The sequence below is a fragment of the Daldinia decipiens genome (assembly GCF_022478715.1).
Source record: "Daldinia decipiens strain CBS 113046 unplaced genomic scaffold F4813scaffold_10, whole genome shotgun sequence".
Classification (NCBI taxonomy): domain Eukaryota; kingdom Fungi; phylum Ascomycota; class Sordariomycetes; order Xylariales; family Hypoxylaceae; genus Daldinia; species Daldinia decipiens.
In genome coordinates this window covers 58,465-83,651 of record NW_026054553.1, presented here as the reverse complement: position 1 = coordinate 83,651, position 25,187 = coordinate 58,465, and the positions used below count along the sequence as shown (strand labels likewise).

The 25,187-nt window shown below is 47.4% G+C and overlaps 10 protein-coding genes across 10 annotated transcripts; 4 read left to right on the top strand and 6 right to left on the bottom strand.

Annotated features, from left to right (window-relative positions):
• Positions 1-22: 22 nt before the first annotated feature.
• Positions 23-1,581, bottom strand: F4813DRAFT_353862 (Diphosphomevalonate decarboxylase). Its single transcript, XM_049242679.1, has one exon. It carries the CDS (start codon positions 1,445-1,447, stop codon positions 296-298), a length of 1,152 nt encoding a protein of 383 aa, XP_049101050.1. The 5' UTR covers positions 1,448-1,581; the 3' UTR covers positions 23-295.
• Positions 1,582-2,630: 1,049 nt separating this feature from the next.
• F4813DRAFT_353858 (phosphodiesterase/alkaline phosphatase D precursor) lies at positions 2,631-5,310 on the bottom strand. Its single transcript, XM_049242678.1, has 7 exons — positions 4,527-5,310; positions 4,439-4,475; positions 4,240-4,365; positions 4,025-4,181; positions 3,867-3,967; positions 3,682-3,810; positions 2,631-3,625 (listed from the first exon to the last, which is right to left on the bottom strand). Exons 1-7 carry the CDS (start codon positions 4,959-4,961, stop codon positions 2,733-2,735), a joined length of 1,878 nt encoding a protein of 625 aa, XP_049101049.1. The 5' UTR covers positions 4,962-5,310; the 3' UTR covers positions 2,631-2,732.
• A 1,332-nt stretch (positions 5,311-6,642) lies between these two features.
• On the top strand, positions 6,643-8,605 carry F4813DRAFT_379868 (MFS general substrate transporter; the record flags this gene model as incomplete). Its single annotated transcript, XM_049245507.1, has 7 exons — positions 6,643-6,807; positions 6,868-6,929; positions 6,989-7,404; positions 7,456-7,852; positions 7,911-7,937; positions 7,987-8,266; positions 8,390-8,605. 7 exons carry the CDS (start codon positions 6,643-6,645, stop codon positions 8,603-8,605), a joined length of 1,563 nt encoding a protein of 520 aa, XP_049101048.1.
• A 1,217-nt stretch (positions 8,606-9,822) lies between these two features.
• Positions 9,823-10,990, bottom strand: F4813DRAFT_387795 (NAD(P)-binding protein; the record flags this gene model as incomplete). The annotated part of the gene is made up of 2 exons (XM_049246606.1): positions 9,823-10,262; positions 10,465-10,990. The coding sequence occupies 2 exons, from the start codon at positions 10,988-10,990 to the stop codon at positions 9,823-9,825; spliced, it is 966 nt and encodes a 321-aa protein (XP_049101047.1).
• Positions 10,991-11,892: 902 nt separating this feature from the next.
• On the bottom strand, positions 11,893-13,764 carry F4813DRAFT_21694 (acyl-CoA N-acyltransferase). The gene is made up of 2 exons (XM_049239745.1): positions 12,118-13,764; positions 11,893-12,062 (listed from the first exon to the last, which is right to left on the bottom strand). Exons 1-2 carry the CDS (start codon positions 13,503-13,505, stop codon positions 11,945-11,947), a joined length of 1,506 nt encoding a protein of 501 aa, XP_049101046.1. The 5' UTR covers positions 13,506-13,764; the 3' UTR covers positions 11,893-11,944.
• Positions 13,765-14,837: 1,073 nt separating this feature from the next.
• F4813DRAFT_21529 (argininosuccinate lyase) lies at positions 14,838-16,711 on the top strand. Its single transcript, XM_049239719.1, has 3 exons — positions 14,838-14,975; positions 15,133-15,350; positions 15,428-16,711. Exons 1-3 carry the CDS (start codon positions 14,921-14,923, stop codon positions 16,556-16,558), a joined length of 1,404 nt encoding a protein of 467 aa, XP_049101045.1. The 5' UTR covers positions 14,838-14,920; the 3' UTR covers positions 16,559-16,711.
• F4813DRAFT_21487 (uncharacterized protein) lies at positions 16,698-18,594 on the bottom strand. Its single transcript, XM_049239711.1, has 4 exons — positions 18,490-18,594; positions 18,030-18,427; positions 17,240-17,966; positions 16,698-17,189 (listed from the first exon to the last, which is right to left on the bottom strand). The coding sequence occupies exons 2-4, from the start codon at positions 18,400-18,402 to the stop codon at positions 16,838-16,840; spliced, it is 1,452 nt and encodes a 483-aa protein (XP_049101044.1). The 5' UTR covers positions 18,403-18,427; positions 18,490-18,594; the 3' UTR covers positions 16,698-16,837.
• Positions 18,595-20,109: 1,515 nt separating this feature from the next.
• Positions 20,110-20,370, top strand: F4813DRAFT_387791 (uncharacterized protein; the record flags this gene model as incomplete). The annotated part of the gene is made up of 2 exons (XM_049246605.1): positions 20,110-20,207; positions 20,265-20,370. The coding sequence occupies 2 exons, from the start codon at positions 20,110-20,112 to the stop codon at positions 20,368-20,370; spliced, it is 204 nt and encodes a 67-aa protein (XP_049101043.1).
• Positions 20,371-22,012: 1,642 nt separating this feature from the next.
• Positions 22,013-23,426, top strand: F4813DRAFT_395058 (Aldo/keto reductase; the record flags this gene model as incomplete). The annotated part of the gene is made up of 3 exons (XM_049247651.1): positions 22,013-22,122; positions 22,178-22,525; positions 22,581-23,426. 3 exons carry the CDS (start codon positions 22,013-22,015, stop codon positions 23,170-23,172), a joined length of 1,050 nt encoding a protein of 349 aa, XP_049101042.1. The 3' UTR covers positions 23,173-23,426.
• On the bottom strand, positions 23,384-25,180 carry F4813DRAFT_21336 (Rtt106-domain-containing protein). The gene is made up of 3 exons (XM_049239691.1): positions 24,920-25,180; positions 24,524-24,859; positions 23,384-24,470 (listed from the first exon to the last, which is right to left on the bottom strand). Exons 1-3 carry the CDS (start codon positions 25,002-25,004, stop codon positions 23,539-23,541), a joined length of 1,353 nt encoding a protein of 450 aa, XP_049101041.1. The 5' UTR covers positions 25,005-25,180; the 3' UTR covers positions 23,384-23,538.
• Between the last annotated feature and the right edge of the window lie 7 nt (positions 25,181-25,187).

Sequence of the window (25,187 nt, the reverse complement as noted above, 5' to 3'; positions counted from 1 at the left end):
ATCGGAATCTGCCGATTGAAAATTGACATATCACATGTGTAAGATATATTAGATATCTACCTGGTACGTAAGTTGCCAATATATTTTCTAGCAGCATTAAAAAGTTCTATGCCTCAAATCCGACGTCTCTTCCGTCATCTTCTATCTGCTGCAACTGCTCTATATGCTCATATAGCCAACCCGTGCCGCCACTCAAAGCTAATAATAACTGCTCACCACGAATCCCGAGGAATTATGTAGGCTTGGAACTTGGGTATTTCGTATTCAGGGGTATTGTTGATATAGTATTAGTGGTTTATACTAAATGTTGGTCGGTCTTTATCGGTCCTTCGCCCACGCCGGTCATTATGATTCTGCTTACGCCTTCTTTAAGCAAGCTTGATGTAGTCTCGTCCAGCTGCGTAGCCGCCGAGCTGTACGATTTAGCATCACCCTTCCAGCCATCCGTACCTTGGAGTAGGTTGTAGAACGTTCCTACTACAGGGGCGCTATCCTCTTCTAGATAGTACACCACAGCGTTCGGGCCGGCGTCGAACGTATAGGCGGCTACGGTCTTGCCTGTAGCGGAGTTGATTGCTTGCACGGCTCTAACTGCGGCTCTGGACACGTCGTTCATGTAGTAGATGGGCGGGTAGGTATCCGCACAGCACGCGTGGAAAGAATTGGAATCCTTCATAGTAACCTCCGCGAATTTAGCAAAGTCTCTGTTCTTAATGGCTGCCTCCATGGCGTCCATATGGGCCGGGACCACGTTTGCAATACGTCCTTTGAATAGATCGGATGTGGCAACAGTCTGTTGCATGCCTGATGTCGAGCTGACCCCCTTCTTCGCCGCAGAAACGACCAGAACGAGGGCTCTCATGCTCGGCCAGTGCGACGCAGGTGCAACCTCTACCGCCTTCGAGTCTAGGCCATCTTCTTGCTCGCCAGCTCTCCAAGCCACGTACCCGCCGAACAAACTACGGCAAGCTGAACCGCTACCTTGACGGGCGATTAGGGAGAGCTCGGTCGGAGAGCTTGGTAATTCATATAGATCCGCAATAGCGCGAACTAGGGCAGCGAATCCAGCAGCCGAAGAAGCCAGACCGGCGGCCGTCGGAAAGTTATTCTCGGAGACTATACGGAGGGGCATCGTGGACAGCTTGGGCAAAGATGGGTCCTCGGCCTCGAGAGCAGCTCTTCGGGCACGCAACTCTCGTAGACAAGCCTGCGTGCGAGCTCCCTTGATGTCGGATGGTTCGCCATTTAGGATAAGGGAATCTTCTTGACCTTGATAGGTGGCGGAGCATGTAGCGGTCGTGAGGGTTCGTAGATCTGCTTGTGACAAGGTAACAGACAAGGACGAATTAGTAGGGAGATTCAATTTAGGATCCCGCTTTCCCCAGTATTTTACTACAGCAATGTTCACCGGGGCAGTGGTGCTAGCTTTGTAGATTGTTTCCGCCATTGTTATAAAATTCGCACAGGCTTCTGCTAAGTGATAGGGAAAAGACGGTCAGAAAGTATGTTTTTGTTTTTCCTTTTTATATAGGGTGGAGAGTGGAGGCGGGAAGGGAAGGGAAGGGAAGGGAAGGGATAGAAAGAGGGTGGAGGGGTAGATGATCGCCAGGGGGCAGGGGGGGGCAGGGGGCGCTATGTACACTTGAACCATTCAGGGGATTCAGGGACTTCTCCACAATACTAAAATAAGCCTAACGCAATCAGTTGAAGCCAACGCCTAATCTCAACAATTACTTCGTGAAACCACACAACTTATAAACTTTTACTCCCAATAACCAATAACCCTTTTTCCGAATTCCCTCGGAGTTTGCCTCAAAGCCACTCATATATATATATATATATATATATATATAAGGTATTTATATATGATGCTTACTATGGCGACATGCTTTCTTAGGTGTCGTTGGTCTCGCCGGAAACTGACGCTCTGTCATATGTATCATTGTCGTCTGTCTCGGGTATGATGTTATTAGACAACATGGTCTTGAATATAACGTCTCACACACCGCGCATGTTCGCGGCTGGGGTCCGAAAACCTCATCTTTCGGATCAGGCCGCTTCGAGAACTCAGCTCCTAAATCTAGCCTCGGAGAGGAGTTGCTTTCATCGACTCTACGAGCTTGATCTTGGGTAGAGACATTCGAACTGACATTGAGCTAGATGGGTAACGGGGTCGGAGCCGTGGACAATTGTCACTACGGGCCGGAATGGGGCGATGAATCCATCTCCGAAGTGGGTCATAGAAGTGCTTTTCGGAATGACTGGTTTGTCTCCTGGCCTGTAAAATAACTGTTGGCGAGGTGTTATTGTCGGCATTTACTGCATTGCTGGTGGACATGCCCAAAGGCGTCCGCCGCTCATGTATTTTGAAGCCAATTCTATCGTAGATTTCCTTCCAGACTGCGAGGCCAACGCAGAATTGCTTGTCAAAGCTGTCGAATCATAGCGTCATATTGCGCTCTCACGCCGTAGCGACTATATAGATATCTACCCATGCCATCGCTAGGGGGAGGGCACCTGATTATACCTGCGTCTTAAATCACTTGCTTCTATGTCAGCTTTTACTAGTGGGGGTCATCTTAGGAGCGGTCTAAACATATTACAGTCATCACATGTTTAGTGCATAGTACATTGATCCAACAATGAAGTGTATTTTATATAATTATGCGGCTTGGAAAGCGTAAAGTTCTACTCCTTATTAACACTACTTGTTCTTCGTTTCTGCGACTGTATTAGGGACCAGTGTATCTGAACCATCTACCGGTTTCTGTGTCGTATGTCAAGTTTGATGTCTGGACCGTACCGCCCTTCAAGCTACCAGTCTCTACATTCCCAACAGCGGGAGATCCGTTAGTTCGATGTAGCCGGTTCTCACCGGCGAGGATTGTAAAATTTGCTAGAGGAATCTCATATCCGTTACGGAGAGTAGTCGTTGGGACGCCGAAGAAGGCAGCATCTACTTTCTCGTGACTGATAGATAGCTCGTAGTACCCACGGTAGTATAGGTCCTGCCACTGTAGTTCTTTGTTTGCAGTTGTGAGCCACTCCGAAAAAGCAATGGCGGCCTCTAATGTCACGTTCTGTCCTGCCGGGGGCGGAGAACTGACAGCTGAACCAGCAAACTCGACCCCCATAGATCCAGATCCGGTAACCGGGTCGTACGGGTGTTCGTCGAGCCAAACGAGATCAGAAACCCAGGATGCGTGCGAATCTCCGGCTAGGAACACATTGTTTTCTATGTTGTTCTCATATATAGTTCGGAATGTGCGATTACGGTTCGCCTGATACCCATCCCATTGGTCATAATTGAAAGGCAACTTCTCACTAAGAGCCAAGCTTTCGTTCATTCGACTGAAAATGATCTGGTTACCAATGATACGCCACGTAGCACCTCGAGTGGAACTCTCACGCAGAGTACGATAAAACCAGGCTTCTTGTCGAGGCCCCATAAGAGTTCGGCTAGCATCATTATGTATGTCGCCGAGATATTCGGTATTCCAATACAAGTCAGTAATGGTTCGATCGTACTGTCGAGTGTCAAGCATGACAAGGTCGAATAAGTTTCCGAACTTGAAACTGCGCCAAATTCGTAAATTATCATCCATGTCAACTTGTCGAATAGGCACTTTGGAATGACACGGTTAGCGTTGGACACCCATCATGCGACCTTTACGGACTCACTCCACTCGAAATAGGCACGAACAGCATTCATCTTTCGTTGATCAACTGATACGCCACCGTCCATTACGAACGATTCCTCAGTATTGTTCAAATGGGCGGAACCGCTCTTCCAAGTATTATCAGCTACCTCTGTTCGTGGTTACGGTTAGCCCTGAAGATTACACGTCCTAATGTGGAGAACGTACCATGGTCGTCCCAGACAGGTATCCAAGGGAAGTTCTGGTGGTTTTCGAGTAGATCAGAATCAGTTCTGTAGGTGGCGATACGTTTTCGGTAATCGTAAAGACTACACCACACATATGTTAGACTAGTCACAAGGTACAGTCTTTTCAGTGACACATACGTGAATATCTCCTTATTAGGAAGCGGGATTCGATCGTAGTCATTGCCCCAGCCATACTCGCCATTTGCGTATTCGTATATATAGTCGCCTAGATGGACTACATAGTCGACAGAATCTTTTCTGACTGTATTGCCGTATGCGTTGAAGAAACCGAATGCTGCATAATGGCATTAATCACTAAAGCGACGATAGGAACCAATCAAATTAAAACTCACGATAGTTGCTGCAAGAGTATACGGCAAGTCTCACTGGCTCTAGTACCTCGTCATTCGCAGAAGGGATTGTCTTGGTGCGACCAATAGGAGAGGTGTTCTTTGAGTTGCACACATTGAATTGATAGTCTAACGCCAGCCAAGTCAATGAAGCTCCAACTCAATGCTCTCGCCTGCTCGGTTGAGCCGTGTTGCTACTTACAATAAGTTGTAAAAGGCTTTAATTTCTTTGCTTCAACCTATAACATCTATCAGCTTATTATTCAAGGTGCGCTTGGGTATAATCTCACCTTGACTGTATAGTCGATATCGGAACTGGTATATGCCCTCCCAGAGTCTACCGTGTCTTCCAATGATGAAGTACTGCTTATTTTCCAATCCACACAGACCGGCGCGTTGCTCGTTGCCACGAATTGCTCGGTCGAGTGGTCGTAAAGAGAGACGTAGCCCGATACAGTTATATTGCTCTTGTCATTATCACTAGTTGGTGCGGCCCTAGTCCAGAGAATGACGCTATCGTCATATGGGTCGCCAGAAGCAACACCGTGAGTAAAATTTAACTGGCTCGGATCCCAATGTGAGTTCGCCGCGGTCCGTTTAGCTACCTTACTGATTGATACGCCTAATGATGCATGACGCCTCGAGGGAGAAAAGTAGTTTAAATTGCCGGTGAAGGCGGCCGAAGCGGCACCAACAAGGAAGAGATAACAAATACTATAAACCATGATGAATAGTGATATCTGGTCGGGTTCCTTACCATTCGTTTGATAGGAATGGGGAAATGTTCTCTTTAAAAACCACCTCTGTCCATCGTATTTAAGTAGTTAAGTATTAGACGTATGCACTGGCGAACTGACATCACTTATAAAATATACCGACATGCCTGCAGATTGAACACGAAGGAAGGAAGGGTTGAGAGTAATCAACAAAACATGATTGGAGAGAGCTCTAACGAGCTTAACTTCTCTATTAATTGAAAGCCATTTAGATACCTTCCGATGAACCTGTAAACCTGCCGAAATATGTAGTAGAGAGCCTCACAACGTGGGTACTTTCTCTATTCTCATTGGGCCATCACACATGTATTGCCAGACCCAAGCCGGATTAAGTCATATGTTGAAAACTTCCATTTGACATTCGGATAGATTACCTAATGTAATGTATGGGTCCTGAGGACTTTTATCTATGGGATCTAAATCAAACGAGACATGAGAGAATGAGCAAGCTGTATGATAAGAGCTATGTACCTCATAACACTTTCCTCTTAGGTACCCCCTTACCTTTCCCCGCCTTAGGTACATAGGTATGCTGTACATGCATAGGAGGTAGCTACCTGTATGGATGTATTCTTTCCGTACAGTGTGTTAAATTACGTTATTACGTAACTACACAGTCCGGATCTATGAGCTAACGCTACTAATAAAACAATAAACAAGCTCTTAGACTGCTTTTACTTTTCTTCATCTCTTTGAGATCTTATAGGTCATTATATCATTGACTTTATTGTCTATCCTTTCCACCCCTGGTCTTCGGTGTTGAAAGGATGTTCAACTATCTTCCCTGCAAATCCCTGTAATTCGAGCCTGGGATCAAGTAGACAATTATCATGTATTGGGTTGCTTCAGCTCCGAGCATAGTCTGGACTTACTCCGGACTGTTAAAAGTCAATACTGTCGGAAAAGAAAAGAAAACAATCGGTTGGGATGCGGGATGGGATGGAAACCACCCCTGATTTCCTGATTTACAGCTACTATAGCCCGTGGATCATGATATCTTCAGCGGACGCTAACGTGTGGCGTGGGATACAGCAAGGTCTTCCCCCACGAATGAGCCTATCAATGTCGGATTTGTGTAGCACGAGGGATTAGCACGAGGGATCCCTACCTTGAATCTAGATATAGGTATGTGCTAGCACAGCTTAGCCTTAGCTCTGTATGGTAAGAACGCCTCATGGGCTCATACTACTTTGTCTTTACAAACTATTATCCTAAACCCTATCCGCCATAGAAAATCTTTGCTTACCTACCTACCTAGTTAGGAATCCCTCGTCTTATCTCTTGGTAAGAGGCATCGAGCTATATTCGACGGATATGGCTATTACGTAGTTGGTCAATCGCTTATTAGCGGGACTCTCAATTTCGATCTCGAAACTTATTGTCAAAACTTTCGGTTTGCTGTTTTTAACATTTACACCCATTGTTTCGTGTTAATTTACCTACCTAAGATACGATCCATTGCTATCCTCAACATATCTTTTCTTCCTATCATATTCGAGCAACACGTCCATATATATATATCCCACGTATAAGCTTACGCTCGTCCGAATTGCTTTGCCCACCTATGTCCCTTTCGCGCAGAATATTCCAATTTAGATCGGACTAGCACGCGGAGGTGCTCGATTCAAATATGGCATCAGAAGAAAAGAGAATCGACGGAGGGCTAGAAGATCCCGGCATTTTTGAAAGAGACGTTGGAAATATCGAGGATTCTACCATAGGCGACGCCGTAGAGATTCTGGCGCTACAAGACTTGGATCCAGCTCTTAACGCGAAGATGCACCTTGTCAATAACGTGAGACCAGTCCCACGAGTGTCGCCGATAGCTGACGACTAGATCACTAACGAACTTCAGGCCATTGATGAGATTGGTTGGACCAATTATCATTGGAAGTTGTTCGTTCTAAACGGGTTTGGGTAAGATATCATCGTCTCTCGAAACTAAAAGGCTATCGAATACTCACGCGACCTCATAGTTATGCTGTCGATTCCCTAGTACTCTTACTCCAAAGTAACATAGCAATTCCGGCCTACAAGGAGTTTGGCCAGGTCGGATATGACAATGCCCAGACGATTGCTACATATGTTGGCATGCTGGTCGGGGCGCTCTTTTGGGGCATGGGTGCCGATATTATAGGGCGTCGTTGGGCGTTCAACATATCTCTCTTCATCTCCGCCGTAGCAACCGTTGTTTCGGGTGCGGCTCCTAATTGGGCCTCTCTAGGCTTCTTTACGTCCATGGTCGGATTTGGAGCCGGTGGTAATTTGATATTAGATACTACTGTCTTCCTCGAGTACCTCCCCAGCAATAAGCAGTGGGCGCTAACGTTTTTGGCCTGCTGGTGGGGTATTGGTCAAGCTGTAACGGGCTTCATATGCTGGGGTTTCTTAGGTGAGCTTGATCTAAAGCCATGAGTTGTCGAGGTTCTCATATGGGATACAGTTCCGCCTCAGTGGAATTGTGAATCTGCCGATAATTGTCCAAGAGAATCCAACCAAGGGTGGCGATACGTCATGTACACTTCCGGAGCTCTCGTTTTCGCCATGTCTATTGCACGTGTCACCGTTGTTCGTCTACAAGAGACTCCAAAGTACCGCTTGGGAACCGGAGAAGATGCCGAGCTAGTCGAGACGCTGCATTCGATCGCCAAGAGATATAATCGACCTTGTACGCTGACGTTGGAAAATTTGGAGGCTTGCGGGACAGTAAAGACTGCGCATAGCGAGAAACGCTATTCGCTTCAGGAGAGTTTCGTTCATCTATCTGGACTTTTCGTTACGATGAAAATCGGCATTTCGACCGTGCTCATTTGGCTATCGTGGACATTGATTGGACTTGCGTAGGTTTAGATTGGAAAGTCTGCATCTCCAATGCGAAAGCTAACCATTGGTCTTTAGCTACCCTCTTTTCTACGTCTTCCTGAAGTATGTTCAAATACCTGCCAAGTAGGACTCTTATCTAACTCGGTATTAGCACATATCTTGCCAGCCGTGGTGCTTTAGAAGGCGTTGGAACTTTCGACACCTGGCGTAATTATACACTTACAAACATATCTGGCATCTTTGGGCCAATCCTAGCAGCATATATGTGCAACCTTAGAGTCCTCGGCCGAAGGTACACTATGGTAATAGGTGCGCTAGTAACGATGGTGTTTTTCTTCGCCTACACAGCTGTGTCAACTCCAGCGCAAAACGTTGGGTTTAGCTGTGCTATTGCATTTTGTCTCAACATCTACTACGGAACCTTATATGCAGTAAGTATATATTTTAGGTTAAAAGGCGCAAGAGAAGGAAACTATGGTTCCAGGAGGAAACTCGTCATTTAAAGCTGGAGCCTTGTCGTCTTATATTGCGCAACTACTAACTCAATGGTTTAGTATACCCCTGAGGTGCTACCGAGTGCCCATCGTGCAACAGGAAACGGCATTGCAGTCGGTTGTAATCGTATAATGGGTATTGTCTCCGCGGTTGTCGCTAGTACTGCTGACACTGGCACTGTCGTGCCGATTTATATATGTGCAGCTCTTTTTCTTGCCATGGCGGTTGTCAGCGCGGTTTTCCCATTCGAACCGTATGGACGGAGGAGCTCGTAATCTTTTACGATTTTCACAGATGAAGCAATTCATGCGTAGTGACACCTCGGCTCCCTACCCTAGGCCCTTTTCTCGCCCGTCTGCGTTACTGCCGAGCTTCGAACGCCAGGACTCCGGATCCACAAACACGCGATAACACGATACCCAACACCTAGAGCTAGACCCGTATAACCCGAAGCATCCTATAACGAGGATTCGTAGGTTACTAGTAAGCCAAAACCCCCCCAGTAGGGCGCTAGCTTCTTTGTCTCGTCATGCCAAAAAGAGCTGCGGATACTAGTAGGTAGTACTCCAATAGTTACAGTATATATATGCGTTAATATCCAGTACGATTATAGGTTAACGTCGTCAAATACTAAATACTTATCACTATTATGAGGCTTTACATTGAAGTAGTATTACCGTTATAGACGAGACGCATCTTATCTTGATGTGTGTAAATGTTTTGTCGAGCTAGTTACATAATTATCGATATATCTTCATTATACCTATGGCAGTGGAGGCTAACGGCGTAACGGTGAGTATTAAGCACCATTTACGTAAATAGGTAGATGTAAGACCAAGAGTTTTCACATGGAGTCCAACATATTCTAGCATTATTACCTAGCCTATGTAATTAGGTTCTCAGTTCTAAAATACCTGAAGTGTACATAATCCACCCTGTCCTAATCATTCTCATATTTTAATCAGAAGATGATACTCTAGAGCAAGGCTGTCAACATTCTCGAAAATAAGTCCTGTAGTAGGAATAGTGCAAGATAGAAAAAATAGTAAGACCGCGTCATCCCTTTCCTCTATCAACTATGGAAGAGGTCGACAGAGAAGAATCTCATCCCAGGGCGTAAATAAGGAGGTATGCTTCTTAGATATCTGTCGACTGTAAACAAGATAAAATCACACGCTCTGGATGTGAAGTAGAAATATGAAAACGGCATACTCATTGCTATACGATCATTATTAACCTATACGATATCGAGGTTGTGATCATTACTCTAGGATTATATATTTGACTATAGCATGCACGCGATACTGATTAGCAATAGCAAATACGCAATAAAATTTACTATTAATCCATACTGACGTCAAACAGATAGATTCTAGGAATCATCTGCCGACTAGCCTCAGCACCAGGCAAGGCAATCTTCCACATTCCCTAGGTAGCCATCCTCGACAGAGCAAGGCACACACACTCTCTCTTCTCACAACTCAACGACAGCTCATCCATCCCTCTCCTCCCCGCTCGCAAACTCAAACTTACTACTCTCCCTCAACCACGTTTCCAAACTCTGCACCCGCGGTTCCTCAGCCCTCAGGGCGTCGATATCGACGCCATACCCCTCCGTCTCGAACCAGCGAAACATAGACCCCACGTTGCGCGCCACCAGCCCGCGCACCGCCCACCCGACCAGCGTCCACGCCTGCGGGAGCGGAGACCCCCCCGCTACTCGTGCGTATATGGCACGCGCCTCCTCGAGCGTCAACTCGTCGCCTGCGAGCCCGACGGCGCGGTTGCGGAAACGCGGGTCGGCGCGCTGCAGGAGGGCTTTGCAGGCGAAGACGCCGATGTCGCGCACGCTGACTAGTTGCAGCTTGCGCGACGCGGACATGGTGCTCCAGAGGCTGGCGAATACCATGCCGAATGTACCGCCTGGGTTCACTGGGAGGGAGGGGGTGGGGGTGGTTAGAATGGTGGCTGCTTGAGCGGTGGGGGGTTTATGAGGGGTAGGTAGGTAGATGGCAAAAGGGGGGTTGAGAGCTGTGCGCTGGTACAGTATGATAACTCCTTTGTGAGAAGCTCGAGGGAATAAGGAATGGATTGGAGATAAGTGGTTACATTTTCAAGGGAAGTAGTCACTTACGATTATCCATGAAAGCGACAGGCCTCAATATCGTGTAAGTCAGTCTACCATCCGAGCCCTCGGCGACGGTGCGCAGATGCAGCTCAACATTGTGCTTCTGCGCAAAATGCGGGACATCAGTAGGAGTGTCCCACGACCTTGGTTCGCCGCCACGATCTACGCTCGAAAAGACGAAGTGCGTTGGTTTCTCGGGCGTGGCGTACGCACACGCTACATCGACAAGGCGTGTAGCTTGCGGTTCCTCGTCTGGCGGCGTCGTGTAGCTGAACACGGTATCGATGTCTGGATGAGCCTTGAATATGGGCTCGGGATGCTGGACGTCGCCCTCTACAACGCTTAGGTCTAGGGAGGGGTACTTGGACGGCAGGGCCTGTGCTTTGGGCGAGGAAGCTGTCCGGGTTAGTGCGAAGACCTTGACCTTGGCCTCGGGTGCGATCGAGAGCTGCTGGGAAAGCTCGGCGAGCACTGAGCCCCCTTGTTGGCCTGTAGCGCCGACGACGAGGATAGTGCGTGGGGCGGTAGACATGGCGGCTGCTATTACCCGAACGATGAGGAGCCAGGGGGAATTGTGAGAGGAGAGTATTAAGGATAGAAGGACAACTAGATTCCTGGAAGTGCAAACGGCTTGTAGAAACGGATATTAATAAAGTTCTGGCTGGTCCGGATATCCCTAGAACTAACCCAAGCCACCAATACAACCTAGCTCTTCAGAGCCTTTGTTTAGTGGTGATTAAGATTCTATTGATACCTACACATCTGCCGTGTATGCTTTCTAGCTGTAAATACAATCGGCGAGTTCATATTACGACCGGACAAAGCTGGTCCGAGTCTCCAGGTATTTCATATACCGTATATGTGATAGCTTATGGGGGGCGCAGCGTGAAACAAGGGGGCAACACATAAACCTATCGATGAGGTCAATGATCCAGAACCAGCCGTGCCACCAATTTAGCTTGATTTTCCATTTCGGTCCCGAGCTTAAGCAGAGTGAATCGGGAACTTACATATGGTACGTTTTATGGATTCCGGTAAACGAATCAAGGCAAGCAAGCAAGCACAGGTTTACAAGCCACATGTCGAAAACGTCTAAAGCTGGAAATCGGGTTGCGAACGTTTATTCTGCCACTTGAATACCTGTATTGACAACTTCTAATATGCCTAGGTTGCGTCTTAACACTTGCTTGATTTTAGAAAACATCTGCGTGTATGATGTATGGCGGGGAGGAGTCCATCTTGGGGCAAATCCCATGCCAGCCCTGTCTCGTAGAAGATCGTGTGGTACTAACAAAGTCGAAATCCGGTTGGAAGAAAAAAAAAAGTTCAAATCTAAGCCTTTCGCTCTCTCCGCCATGCACATGCATCAGTGCCTCTCGTAATAAATGCATGCCGCGCCCGCTCCGAGTCTAATGTCGTTATCAATGCGCCACCGAATGCAATCGTAATGAAATTGGTATCATTAATCATCCTTCCGCAAATATCCTCACATGGACGGCCCATCCCACGCGTCTCTCCTAAGTCGGCAGAGCCATGCTCGTTTATGAGGGAAAGATATTTCCCTTTCTTTCGCGAAGCCTCCGTTCTGGAGGTGCTGAATGAATCTATGCACGTATTAACAAACCGGCGGACATCCGCGCTGGTGGTGGTAAGACTCACTTCGTATTATCAACCCTTGGCTCGAGGCAGATATTCATCGTACGGTAGTCTGCCTGTAAGCACCAGTGAACGATGCTCGAGAGCCAGTGCTGGACTCTTCCTCTCGCCCACTCCTCGCCAATCAACACGTGGATGCCTCTATCGAAGTCCTGCGCGTCGTTGCCCATGTAACGTCCTAGATTGTCCTCCTTAACCCAGTAGATTTCGAAATATCCGAAGGGCACGCCGTCCCACATCCCGATGGCCGGGAATGAATGGCGCGACTGAAGAGCGTTCGAGAGAAAGTTAGGTTGGTATCCGCCCCAGAAGGCCTGGACTCTGGGGCTAGAAAGCCACATCTGAAGGAGTGAGGTGTCGGATAAGGTATCTAGGTGCGTATTCTCCCGCTCGGCAGGTCCCATAGGTCCAAGGCAGGGGATGGGTTTTGGCGAGAGGGATGCTACGCGAAATGATAGGTACTTCCCCACGCTAGGTACGAAGCGAGTATAAAAGATCTCTCCCATGTGCGGTGGCTTCTGTCGCAGCGGATGCCGGACGTTGTTCGTTATTATGTACTGCAATGGTGCAGGAGGATAGAAGGTTGGGAGGTGAGAGGATGAGTGATATGGCCCGATGGGGGAAGATGGCGCCTCCGTAGCTAGCTGGTTGGACAATGTTGCCAGCTGGCCTGCGTCGCTTCTAACTGGGGAAGTAGGCCGGCTGCTACTAGGCGATCCAGGATACGACGAGCTGTGCTTCAAGGGCTGCAGGGTAAAAAGAAATAGGCCGCTGTGGATTTGCCAGAATGCTCGTCGAGTAATAAACATTTTGTCCCATCCATGGTTATTCTCACTAGAACTCTCTCCGACAGCAGAGTCCAGGCTTGATATCAGGCCCATCCTCTCCAGTTTCGGTATCATGTTCCGCGTGCGTAGGACACCCTCCCGTTTAATTCTGATGCGCCACTCGCCCCTAGGTCTTGCTTCCGGGGGGGCATACTTGGACTGTTCTGTTAAAACATATGGTGATGGTTCGGGCTGCTGGAAATACCAGTACAGCGTCACCCATAAAAACATGGCTATCTGTCGGGACTGGCTGGCAGGAGGCTTATATTCGCTACTCGGGGGATTCGAGATGGATGAGATGAAAATAGTGTCATTTTGCAAGGTCGGCTTGTTGTACTTGTGAATATGGCTGCGCCTAGAGCGGGGCTCATTCGCGGCATCTTTAAGGGTGAGATCCTGGAGGTGATCTTCAGGATGATCTTCACTATGTATAACGACAGTCCAACCAACAGGGAATGGCCCGTGGTGGTGATTGAGCTCGTTAGACTTGAAGAATAAGCCAGAGAATACAGGCTGAACCGTGAAACTCTGGCCGTCTGGCAGATGAACAATAGACGGGGCCATTTGCTTTGAGATAGGTTGGAGTGTGAAACTTAGGTAGGCTGAGGTTAATACTACGTTGGAATTATGTCGAATGTGAAATCTATATGAGGCGGGGATTATCCCTCATTTCGGCACAATAGATTCACTGATACCACTTAAGTACTAAAATGGGTAGTCCAACAGACGTCGTGCTCATGTGACGGATGAGTCCGAGAAGAGTCAATAAGATTTCATCGTGAGAGCGTGAGAGCGTAAAAGCGTAAGAGGCTGCGGAAGGCGAAAGAAAAGATAAAAGTAAGTCCCTAACCTAACCGATGTCATTGATAACCAATGTGGGACGACGTCTACATAATACCAACAGATTACAAACGGCGACTCCGTTTCGTTAACTTGTAGGAAACGTCATACCACTTGACTTGGCGCGTGGAAAAGCAACAGTATAGGTACCTAGGTATGTTTGGTAGTTAGCGGGGGGTTGCGGTTTGCAGTTTGCAGTTTGCAGTTTGCAGTTTGCAGTTTGCAGTTTGCGATTTGCGGTTTGCGGTTACGGAGTCTCCCTGTTTAAAAACTTGTCTTGTCATGAGGGGGGGAGAATCAGGGGATTGTGGTGTTAGGTTAGTGGTATTAGTTTTAGGGCTATTCGTGGTCTTGGGAATGGCCCGTCTTGGGAATGGCCCCGTCTTGGGGTCATTTTGATCTGGAATTTCCCCTTTCCCCTTTCCCCAGATTCTTCCCTCCCCGACCCTGATAATCCTGACAGCCGCATGTATCCATCGTCGTGACTTATACGTAATGTACCGAGGTATACACAACCCTAAGAGATAAGAGAAACGGTGGCGTGTGTCATACCAAGTTATAGATATCCAATGAGGAAATTATTATTATTAAGAGATATTGTATTACCGTGGGAGTAAACGCATCTATTTACCTAGGGTATCTTTTCATAACGGAAGATTTTGAACCCTCGGGTTATAGTGAGATAGGGCATTTTCTTCTCATTTTCTTCTCGTCGAAATGGAGGTGATCGGGTAAGTTAGCAATATTATGTATGTATTAGTTATAGTTAGGAGGCAACTTAGACCTGCGTCTATTTTTAAAAGATCCCGAAGCTAGAAAAAAAAGAAAAGTGAGGAAAAAACCGGGATAAAACTTTTCAGCTTAACAGCCCTATTTCAATATTGATTCTACGCATAACCCCGCTTCGATCTTATATTTACCTACATATCTTAATGTGGAGAGGTGGGGTGGTGGGGAGATATGCAACAATTGATATATACCTATGTGAGGGGTGAATTAATTTTTAGGTCTCTCGTTTTGATAAGAAAACCCCGACTTCGAAGCAATTTTCTCATGAGTCACCCAACTATTTCACATACAAACACGGTTTGATTAATACTATCAAATTTAAATTATTCTCTAAGCAAACATCGGTAATTATGGCGTCTAGTACCAAACCCGGTGAGAACATGCTATGGGGAGGCCGCTTCACTGGTACGTGTAATACCTTGTATTCGTTGCTCGTTATCGTGCAACACTCTCCACGGGTGCCACCCAAGTTCTCGCAAGTTCATCTGCAAATGTTGTGACAAGGAGAAACACTCACTTCCAACTTTGCGTTTTCGACTTGGTATACTAATTCTTGTCCCAGGCGGTCTTGACCCTCTCATGGTGGCTTACAACGAGAGTATCCACTTTGATAAGAAGCTCTACAAGCAAGACATCTTGGGTAGCATCGCCTTCGCCCGGGCTAACAAGAATGGCGGCATCATAACAGAAGATGAATTCAACAAGATTGAGGAGGGTCTCCGGGCTGTTATGAAAGAGTGGGATAATGACTCGTTTGTCATTATACCTGGCGTAGATGAGGTGTGTACCTGTGCTCCTGCTTAGAACCTCAAATCGAGCCTAGAGAAGGGAAAGCAACTAATTGTTTATAAAAAAAGGATATACACACTGCCAACGAGCGCCGTCTAGGCGAGATCATCGGTAAAGGTGTGGCTGGCAAGCTCCACACTGGGCGTAGTCGCAACGAGCAGGTCGCATGCGACATGCGTATGTGGCTGCGGGACGAGCTGCGCAAGATCGAAGGCCACATCGTGACCTTCCTTCAAGTCGCTGCCGACCGCGCCGAAAGTGAGGTTGACCACGTCATGCCTGGCTACACACACCTGCAGCGTGCCCAGCCCATTCGTTGGAGCCACTGGGTGATGTCGTACAGTTTAGCCTTCGCTAGCGACCTAGAGAGACTACGCGAGGTCGTCAAGCGCGTCAACAGGAGTCCCCTGGGATGCGGCGCTCTTGCTGGTAACCCGTTCAACATCGACCGTGATATGATAGCCGCGGAGCTAGGCTTCGAGGGGCTACTGTGGAACTCGATGGGCGGAGTAGCGGATAGAGACTTTGTAGCAGAGACCCTGCAGTGGGCGTCAATGCTCATGCAGCACGTGTCGCGATGGGCTGAGGACTTGATCCTTTACTCAACCGCCGAATTTGGCTTCGTGCGGCTAGCCGATGCGTACTCGACTGGCAGCTCGCTTATGCCACAGAAGAAGAACCCAGATAGCTTAGAGCTACTGCGGGGTAAGAGCGGTCGCGTATTCGGCCAGATGGCTGGGTTCATGATGACCCTTAAGGGTCTGCCTAGCACGTACAACAAGGACCTGCAAGAGAGCTGGGAGGCCATGCTTGACACGGTCAAGACGGTTAGCGACAGCGTGCAGATCGCGACGGGCGTGCTGGCTACACTCGCCATCAAACCTGAGAAGATGCAAGCCGCTCTCGACCCCTTTATGCTCGCCACCGACATTGCTGACTACCTCGTCCGCAAGGGCGTACCATTCCGCGAGACACACCACATCTCGGGCCGCGTGGTCGCCCTATCTGAGCAAACCGATACCCCCATGAACGAGCTCACGTACGACCAGCTCAAATCGGTCGACGCCCGTTTCGAGAAGGATATCGCCGAGTCTTTTGACTACGAGCGCAGCGTCGAGATGCGATCTGCCAAGGGCGGCACTAGCAAGGACTCCGTTCTAGAACAGATCAAGGTCTTGAGACAAATTATTAATGCCTAATCCTGTGAAACTCCTACCGGTCAAGAGGTTTCTATTCGGTGAACCCAGGAGGACAAAGGTCAAAACTCCACGTTTTTCTCAGGGGTAATTCTTATGGCGGATGACCAGAAAAGGAAAACAAAATAGGTATAGACAAAAATTGGTCTTCTCATCCGAATTTTGCCTTCTACGCGCGTTACATAAAATTACATTACATAGTACGAGATTTTCAAACTTGATCTCGATTGGAATGAACTACGCTTTGCTCTACAGCTATATTCTATGTGTATCCGGCCGGTATCATGACTCATCGCTTTTATCCGACTTATGTCTCGCGTTCTCCTTGTCATCCTTATCCTCCTGCTTGCGATTACCTTCGACCTTCCTCTCCTCGTGCTCAAGTACTTCCTTCACATCCGCCCCGCCGAGATCCGTCATCTCGTCCCAATCGACATCATACTCCTCGGCCACGGTCCTAATCTCCCGCCTCAGCGCATTCACATCGTGTAATAAATTCTCCCACTTCTGCAGGTCAAACCCGCGCTCCTGGTATAGGATGTTCTGCCTCCGCGAAACGGTAATATTGAGCGCGGCCTGGTAGCTCAGGTCCCGGCTGATGAACAGGAACCACAGATAACCGCCCATCATAGTACTGCTCAGGGGTCAGTAACTGATTCTTAGTGGAGGGGCAAGATGACGTGCCTCAAGCCGGCGAGATACGTTACAGGCTCCATCAAGTCCCAGCCAAGGTCAGTGTGGAAGGTCAGGAAGTAGACAGCGCCCCACCACCCCGACAGAACGACGAATCCGGCTTTGGCGATTCGATGGACGCCGCGATGGGCAAGCATGTCGCACTCGTGCTTGATCTTGGAAAGCTCCTCGATCTTGTGGGACATGCGCCGCAGGCGAACACGCATGTAGTGCGTGCGGTCGTTGAAGCTGGGCACGTCGACGCGCATCTCGGCGCCGTGACCGGTGATCTCGATGGCGAACTCGCGGCCGCGCGCGGCGTCGCGGATGAAGTCGCCGATCTCGGTGGAGCTGCTCCAGCGCACCCAGTCCTTGTGCTCGGCGGGGGTGTCGGCGCCCTCGCGGCCGAGGCCCGAGTACGACGCGATGTTGGATTTCTCCTGGCCGATCCCGATTTTGCGCCCGGTCTCGTCCCGCTCGGACCCCTCGGCTAGGAAATACACGCTGGGCATCTTCTCGCGGTCGTCGCTGTCGCGGATTGGCGGGAGCTCGGCTTGGATTAGGCGCTCGAGGTAGGATAGGGGCTGTTGGGGGTGGACGAGCAGGGCTAGGGGTTGGATGTCTTCGTTTTGGGCGAGGGATCGGAATTCCCCTTTGTTGCCATGCTCGTCGTGGGTCGCGTCGACGGGGAGGGGTAGGATCAGTTTTAGGAGTCGGGTTGGAGTGGTCAGTAGTTTGCCTAGTTGATTGCTATTAGTCCATTGGATCGTTTGAAGGCCGATGGAACATGTGGAATAAATACCCTTGGTCATGGTCTTATTCATGGTCCGCCTCGACTCGCTGACGGGAGGCTCGTCGGCGCCCTCCCTCTGCCAGGGACGTTTGATCTGCTGCTTCGTAGCATCTTCAATTCCGAATTTTACTTCTTGCTCATACGCCGCTTGGTCTTTTTTGTTTGTTTCCCTTGTCGCCTCATCTTCAAGCTTCTGTTTTCTCGTGTGCTGTGTAGTTGCAAGATATCTATACGACGAAGGCACCACCGGATTTGCTTTCTTTGGCGGTTTTAAAGTTGAAGTATAAGTATGAATAGTATAAGTATTACCAAGACGACAGCCAGCAAATTGCCGTATGCTCGAGGCTGTCAACTGCGAACACGCTCTAAACGCATAGCTCATCGCGCTCTATTTATCACGATGTTCTCTAATTAGTTATTTATTAGGTACCTAACCTAGTTAATTACTTATACGGATGAGTTTACTTACCTTTACCTTGCGCAGCTCTAGAAAGCTGGCGGACTATGTAAATGATCCATAGAATTGATGTTTGACGTCGCAAAAGGACCTTTGCCCACTATTTCGTACCTGTTTCGCCCATGACGTCACAGGACATTATCTCTTGACCAGTCGTTAATGCAGCACGTGGGTTCTCTTCTTTCGTTAGCAAAATTGCCAGGTACATGAGCGATAAGCGAAGCCCATTTCCAGATTTACAGCGGGTCTACGAAGACGACTTTCTGCAGCTATTACGCCATTAGAACCTAATCTTGATACAAAATCTATAACTATCCAGATTTAAACGTTAGTTACTACTTGTTTTGCTGGCTTTCAAAAGACGATCTAATTGATTTGTATAGAATACTATTCGAATAAAACTTATATTAACAACCCTAAGAGAAAACTTCTTTCGAAATGCCCTTACTTACATACATTAGGTACCTATGCAAGTGAGCATGTGAGGCGTGCCACATATAAGACTTCAACCATCCGATCAGTCGTCTAAGCCCAGCGCCACAACAATGCCAGGCAGCAAACATTGGCGAGCTGGTCTTGTCATAGTAATCATCCTCCTCTTTTACCAACATTTGTTTCATATAACTTAAGTGCGAGGTGTTGTTGGCCAGCGATGAAGAATGCGGTGAAACCGCCTGTGCCACTTTGTTCACCCAGTAAGGCAGTTAGAAAGAGACCACTGGCAAAACGAGTGTTGGTCATAATCCACATGTCTCTTGCCTTCATTACATAGGCTATTTAACTCATAAGATTTCTACCTCCAGTCTAAGTCTAAGTCTAAGTCTAGGTACGAGACAGATTCTTCCGAATAATTATTATATTAAACGAATTAGTATTTACGAATTTAATAAGATCCTATAAAATTTATAATACATCCAACTGATTAATTGAATAGTTAATCCAGGTAACGATTTGTTGGTTTGTTGGTTTTGTCTTCTTAACCCGGCAGCGCTTCCTAGGCGTCTATTTATAGAACCAGCTGATCCTCCGCACATAGCCTTACACTGTATACCAATTGAAGATTGGGCTGTGTCTCACAGCAGAATCAATTAGAACCAATCATAAATATACAAACGCGCGTTTCGCCTAGCGCTATATAGACGACACTGCTGCCGTCCTACCATTCCTGTTCTAGGGACATACCCGCTGTCAACTCGGTTGCCTCGGATCCATGTAGGACTTTGCGAATGTAGTTATATGCGAGACGTGCGCTTCGGGGGCTCTAAGGCGGGCGTGATTAGAACAGAAATTGACTTATACATAGGTAGACTATCACCCGTGGTCGGCTAGCTACTTGTAATAATCGATCTCACCTTTGTTCGAAACTGAATTCTTTGAAGATATATCCTACGCCGCTTGCTTTATACCCGTTTTCGTTATACAAAGAGCATTAAACGAAGTCTAAGAGACATCCACATCACTGCCTGGTTAAAGTGGCCTTGCTGACACCTTACATACTACTTATTTATCTTGTTTATTTATTCATCATCCAACTTCAATTGTATCCTTTTCGTCTCAGCATCACTGCTTAGTAGTCTGAACTCTTCTTCACCCTCGCCTATAAACCTCTGGTGATCCCGAATATATAGCAAGATGTCCGACGCAGCGGGTACGATGACCGTCAACGGCAACTTCTTAAAGGACTTTCTCGTCGCCATCGCAGTCGCGGCCGTTTCAACTATTATCCTTTTGTCGATTATCTGCCTCTTTGCACAATGCGGACCGCGAATGTTCACTAAAAATCGCAGGAGGGAAGAGTGGCTGTCTCCAACGCTTGAGGATGGATACCAAGATCAGTCGCAACCAGAACTTCCCCTAGTACAAAGTGGTTGGCAACGGAAAGAATATGCATGAATGAATTATCGATCGTTCGAATACTTCGAAACTAAAATTGCCGCGCCGACGTTTTGCCAAGGAGCGCGAGAAATCCCATCAACTGATTTACATGGTGGGGATATAGTCTATCTGCCTTCATCTACATATATATATATATGTTATACAATAGGTCAGGGACCTAAGGACTGGACGTCGCGGGCTACTCATACAATGCCATACGCAATGTTAGCTTCGACCCACCTGCCGCCTCCCCGTATAGGGTTCGAAACCAATACCAAATTCTGTTACTAGTCTCAAACAGATGGAGACAATGTTTCAGCTGGCGCGCATCAGTTAGGTTTGGTCAGAAGACTTCAGAGAGAGCATCGTAATAATAATACACGCTCGTTCTGGGAAGTCTTTCTCAGCACCTAGACGTCTGTCGATATGGAGGTCGGAGGGCTTTAGGCCTAGCCATACCAGACCATACTTGAGAATATATTTCATGGAAATCCATGGTGATTTGATCCATTAAAGCAACCGTATTATATACTTACCGCGGGATCAGATATGCACCCTTTGAATAGACATAGGAATGGTTATGGCATGGGCGGCGCATTTATATCGAGACATAGCATATAGAATTTAGATAATTATCTAAGAAGCTCAGACATGACTTCCCCTCACACAGGGAATATGAACTCGCAAATATTTGGTCTTTGTTTTCTACATATAAACAACGGGATCATAACGGGATCATAAACGCATTATTAGTGATTTGAAAACTATCTACTCGTTACGATAGGGCTGAGAAGCAAATGTAATCATAATCTCTACGACAGCCTATCTTAAAGCACCAATATTAAAACATCTTCAGGCCGCATAACAAAAGGGGGGATCCCATAAAAAGTGAGCTAAGATTTTTACTAGTTATACCACATTAAGGGGATATTTCATATCTCGACCGATACATGGAGTAACCTCATGACAGTACTATTTAACACATTTTAGAACTGTTTCATAATATTGAATGATACATATATTGCACGAATAGTGAGATAAGAGGGCTGTTGTTTATAGCAAGAATACTCTGAACTCTGGGTAAGTTCTCATGCCTTAAAGAAAGCCTTCATTACCTCTAATATTGCATGACTACCTACCTATAAAACAAACCCCCTTACGGAGTTTATGCGCCGTACTTTTAACACACCAGCCGACTTGCTGTTTTCGGTCATGGCGTCCGCGGACCCCGAACTAAGACTTAAGTCACGACTATTATACTACAAAAGTCACAAACTTACATGATTTAAGAGCTGAGCTGTAAATATCATAAATACTCTAGTTAGTTGGGTGAGTATTTCCGGAGTATGGTGGCGGGTTATTGCGGGTCGTTGCGGACGGAACCTAGGACGTTGCGGCTCTAGTGCTTTATCGCCGGCTCAAGTCGTCATATACATGCTGTCAAAATGACTGTCTCTAAGGTGCCATAGTATGGACGCTGGGGGTATTTTCGTCATTTTGAGGACCGGATGTTAGATATAAATACCTGCTTCCCTCCTCGAGGTTTGTGCCCTTGATGGATAGTGGATAGCAAAGACCAAACCCCCAGCAGGTAGAACTTGAATATTTGATTTGGGACATAATTTGAAAGCAATTTCTCGATCTAGACCCTATTCACACTATGCCTCCCCCTCGAACGCTTCCGACTAGCAAACTAGGCAAGAATGGTCCTCATGTTCCTAAGCTTGGGTTCGGCTTGATGGGCCTAAGTGTTGGAGTAGGCGAAATAGCGTATGTTAAACCAATCCAAGAACAATGCCAACTTATAGACCAACCGTATGAAGAGTCCCGATGAAGAGCGATTCAAAATTCTCGACAGAGCCTGGGAGCTCGGAGAGGTATTTTGGGATAGCGCACTTGCCTACGGCGACAGCGAGGATCTCGTGGGCAAGTGGTTTAAGCTGCACCCAGAACGCCGAGGCGACATCTTCTTGGCTACTAAATGGGCACTCGAGTATGGCGGTGGCTCCAACCCGGTCGTATTCGTCGACAGTTCACCCGAAAACTGCATTAAAAGCTGCGAACTCTCTTTGAAACGTCTGGGAGTTGACAGTATAGACCTGTTTTATTGCCATCGCTTCGACGATGTAACCCCGGTTGAGAAGTCCGTAGAAGCTATGGCAAAGCTCAAGGAGTAAGCACCCAAAGTTGTCCAACTGCTAGGTAGGGTTACTAATTTCATGAAACAGGGAAGGCAAAATTGTATATCTCGGCTTGTCTGAGTGTTCCTCCAGTACGCTCCGACGTGCTCATGCCGTGCACCCAATCTCGGCCGTGGAGATTGAATACAACCCATGGTCGCTCGAGATTGAAAGCGAGGAGGGTACCAACTTGCTTGCTACTTGTCGAGAGTTAGGGGTTGCCATCGTCGCCTACTCACCCCTTGGTCGCGGTTTCTTGACCGGGCGCTACAAGTCTCGGGACGATTTCGATCCAAACGACTACCGCAAGGTGTTTCCAAGATTCAGCCCGGAGAACTTCCCGAAGAACCTAGAGTTGGTCAAGAAGTTCGAAGCTTTCGCAGAGAAGAAGGGTCGCACGCCAAGCCAGTTGGTGCTGGCATGGATTATGGCTCAAGGAGATGATTTCTTCCCTATTCCAGGGACCAGGAATATCAAGTATCTCGAGCAGAACCTTGGCGCATTAGACGTCAAGCTCACCACCGAGGAGAGCCAGCAGATTAGAAACCTCATCGGAAACTTGCAAGCTGCAGGGAACCGAAACTTAACACTTGCAAATGTTCCGCCGCAGCATCTACAGGACACTGCACCCTTAAAATGAATTTGATGACTAGGACCCAGATCGTCGTCTCATATTTTAGGTAGCTAGGACAGCCAGATTGAGCATATACTCTTGCTTTATTATAATTAGCCAGTCTTTTGTGCCATGATAGGGTAACGAGGATCGGCCTACAAGATGCCATTGTGGCTTGGTGAAAGTTTTAGTAGAGGCCGTTAGGAGCGATCTAAGTAGACTGGGCCGATAGACGAAAGCCTTGACGGATCTGCCGACAGTTAATCCACGTAGTAGCTACCAAAACGTGATATTCCAGGGTTGAAGCCGTCGCATTGCTAGGCTCATCTATCCCGAAGCCTTCCTGATATAATAGACTGCGGTTGCTCGTTATTACCATTATGTATCAAGACATTATTCCTCCTCTCCCAAACCTCCATCTTCCCCCATATCATCGTCCTCCGCAGCGTCTTCGTCGTCATCATCATCCTCTTCGGAACTAGTTCCCGAGCCCTCGCTCTCACCCTCAGACCCTGGGTCGTAATCTTCTTCATCTTCATCTTCTTCATCCTGCAGTTGTTGTTCGGCTTCCATCTGTGCTCTTTCTAGTTCTGTCATGCCATCTTCCCCGGCCTGTCCATTGGCATCTTCCTCTTCACCTTCGGCTTCTTTCTTTCCCTTGGCATTTTCTGCCAGTTCCCTCTTGGCTTTCCGCTGATCGGCCATGCTTCGATCCTGAAGCCTGTGCCGCATGACATAGTCTTGGTTGATACCTCCATAGTCCTCCTGGTCTAACATCGAGAACTCTATCTCTTCGGTTGTATCGTCACCGTTTTCGCCCGTGAACACCTCAACTACCATATTAAATGTACGCTGCAATATGCTTGTGTAGCTGATAGCTGCAATTTTGTCCAACGGTATGAACAACAACGGCTTCTTGAAGCCCCATAAGATCCCATTTTCTAGGAAGAATAGGTAACCATCCTTTGAGCCCCTGAATGCCTTCACATGAACCGCTGCCTCCTTCGGTCGATGTGGTTGTCGAACTTTACTATGAAATTTTGCGGGATCTGCTGCAACCATTTGCACATTGTTTCCAGCAGCCTGAAGACACTTATTCAAGGCCCAGTTGAAGAGGGTGGTATAAGAGTCAGAGACGGCAGAAGCTGCAGCGGCATTAGGTCCACCAATCGAACCTGGCTTTGGTGCACCAGCTGAGACGGTAAAGACTAACGGATCTTCGGTCGGTGCGCCTGATTTTGAAAGGGAGAAAGCGTTTCGTGGGAATAAGATGTAGTTGTGCTGAATCTGAGACTTCTCAGGTACAGGAAGGTAGAAAGCATACTCTGTATAATTATTAGTATTGATATTGGATTGTTGTGAAATATATAGTACATGCCGACATCTTTCCATGCATATGTTATTCCAGGCGCAGGCACGGTTGCACCAGGGATTCGGGCGTATAGGTGTTTGGGCGTGAAGCATAATTCGAACTTCTTGCGCTGCGGGATAGAGACAGATATATCTTTTATTTCCAATAGGATGTTCTCGGTTGATATGTCTTCGACTGTGCTCGTCTCTGCGCTCGTCTCTGTAGCATGTGGTAGATTCCCATTTTGGGAGGGTTCGATATCGACGCGACGCCGCTTTAGGGATGAGCCAGCTGTATGGTCACCTGTTTGTTCATATATGAAATTTGCAATCTTGTTGAATAGTTGGACTCGCGATGGAGAATCTATATAACTTAGTTAGAGAAGATAGGGACAATATTTGACGCGAAAAGATTAAGGAATACCGGCAGCCTTGTGGATGTCTTGTAAAATGTCTGGTCGCGACTTGAATACGGAGTCCAGCTTCTGGATATCCAATCCATTGGCCATGATGTCAAAAAAGACTGGCTGGGGTGATTACCCCTATGCGCAATAACTAAGAAAGACGAAATAAGTGACAGGTTGCAAGGCTCTTGTTTACTCTAATAAGAAAGTCTAATAAGAAAGTTGATGTTCGTAATACTTCATGTTTTTTTTTTGGAGTCGGCGAATTGTTTTACGCTAAAGTTTGTT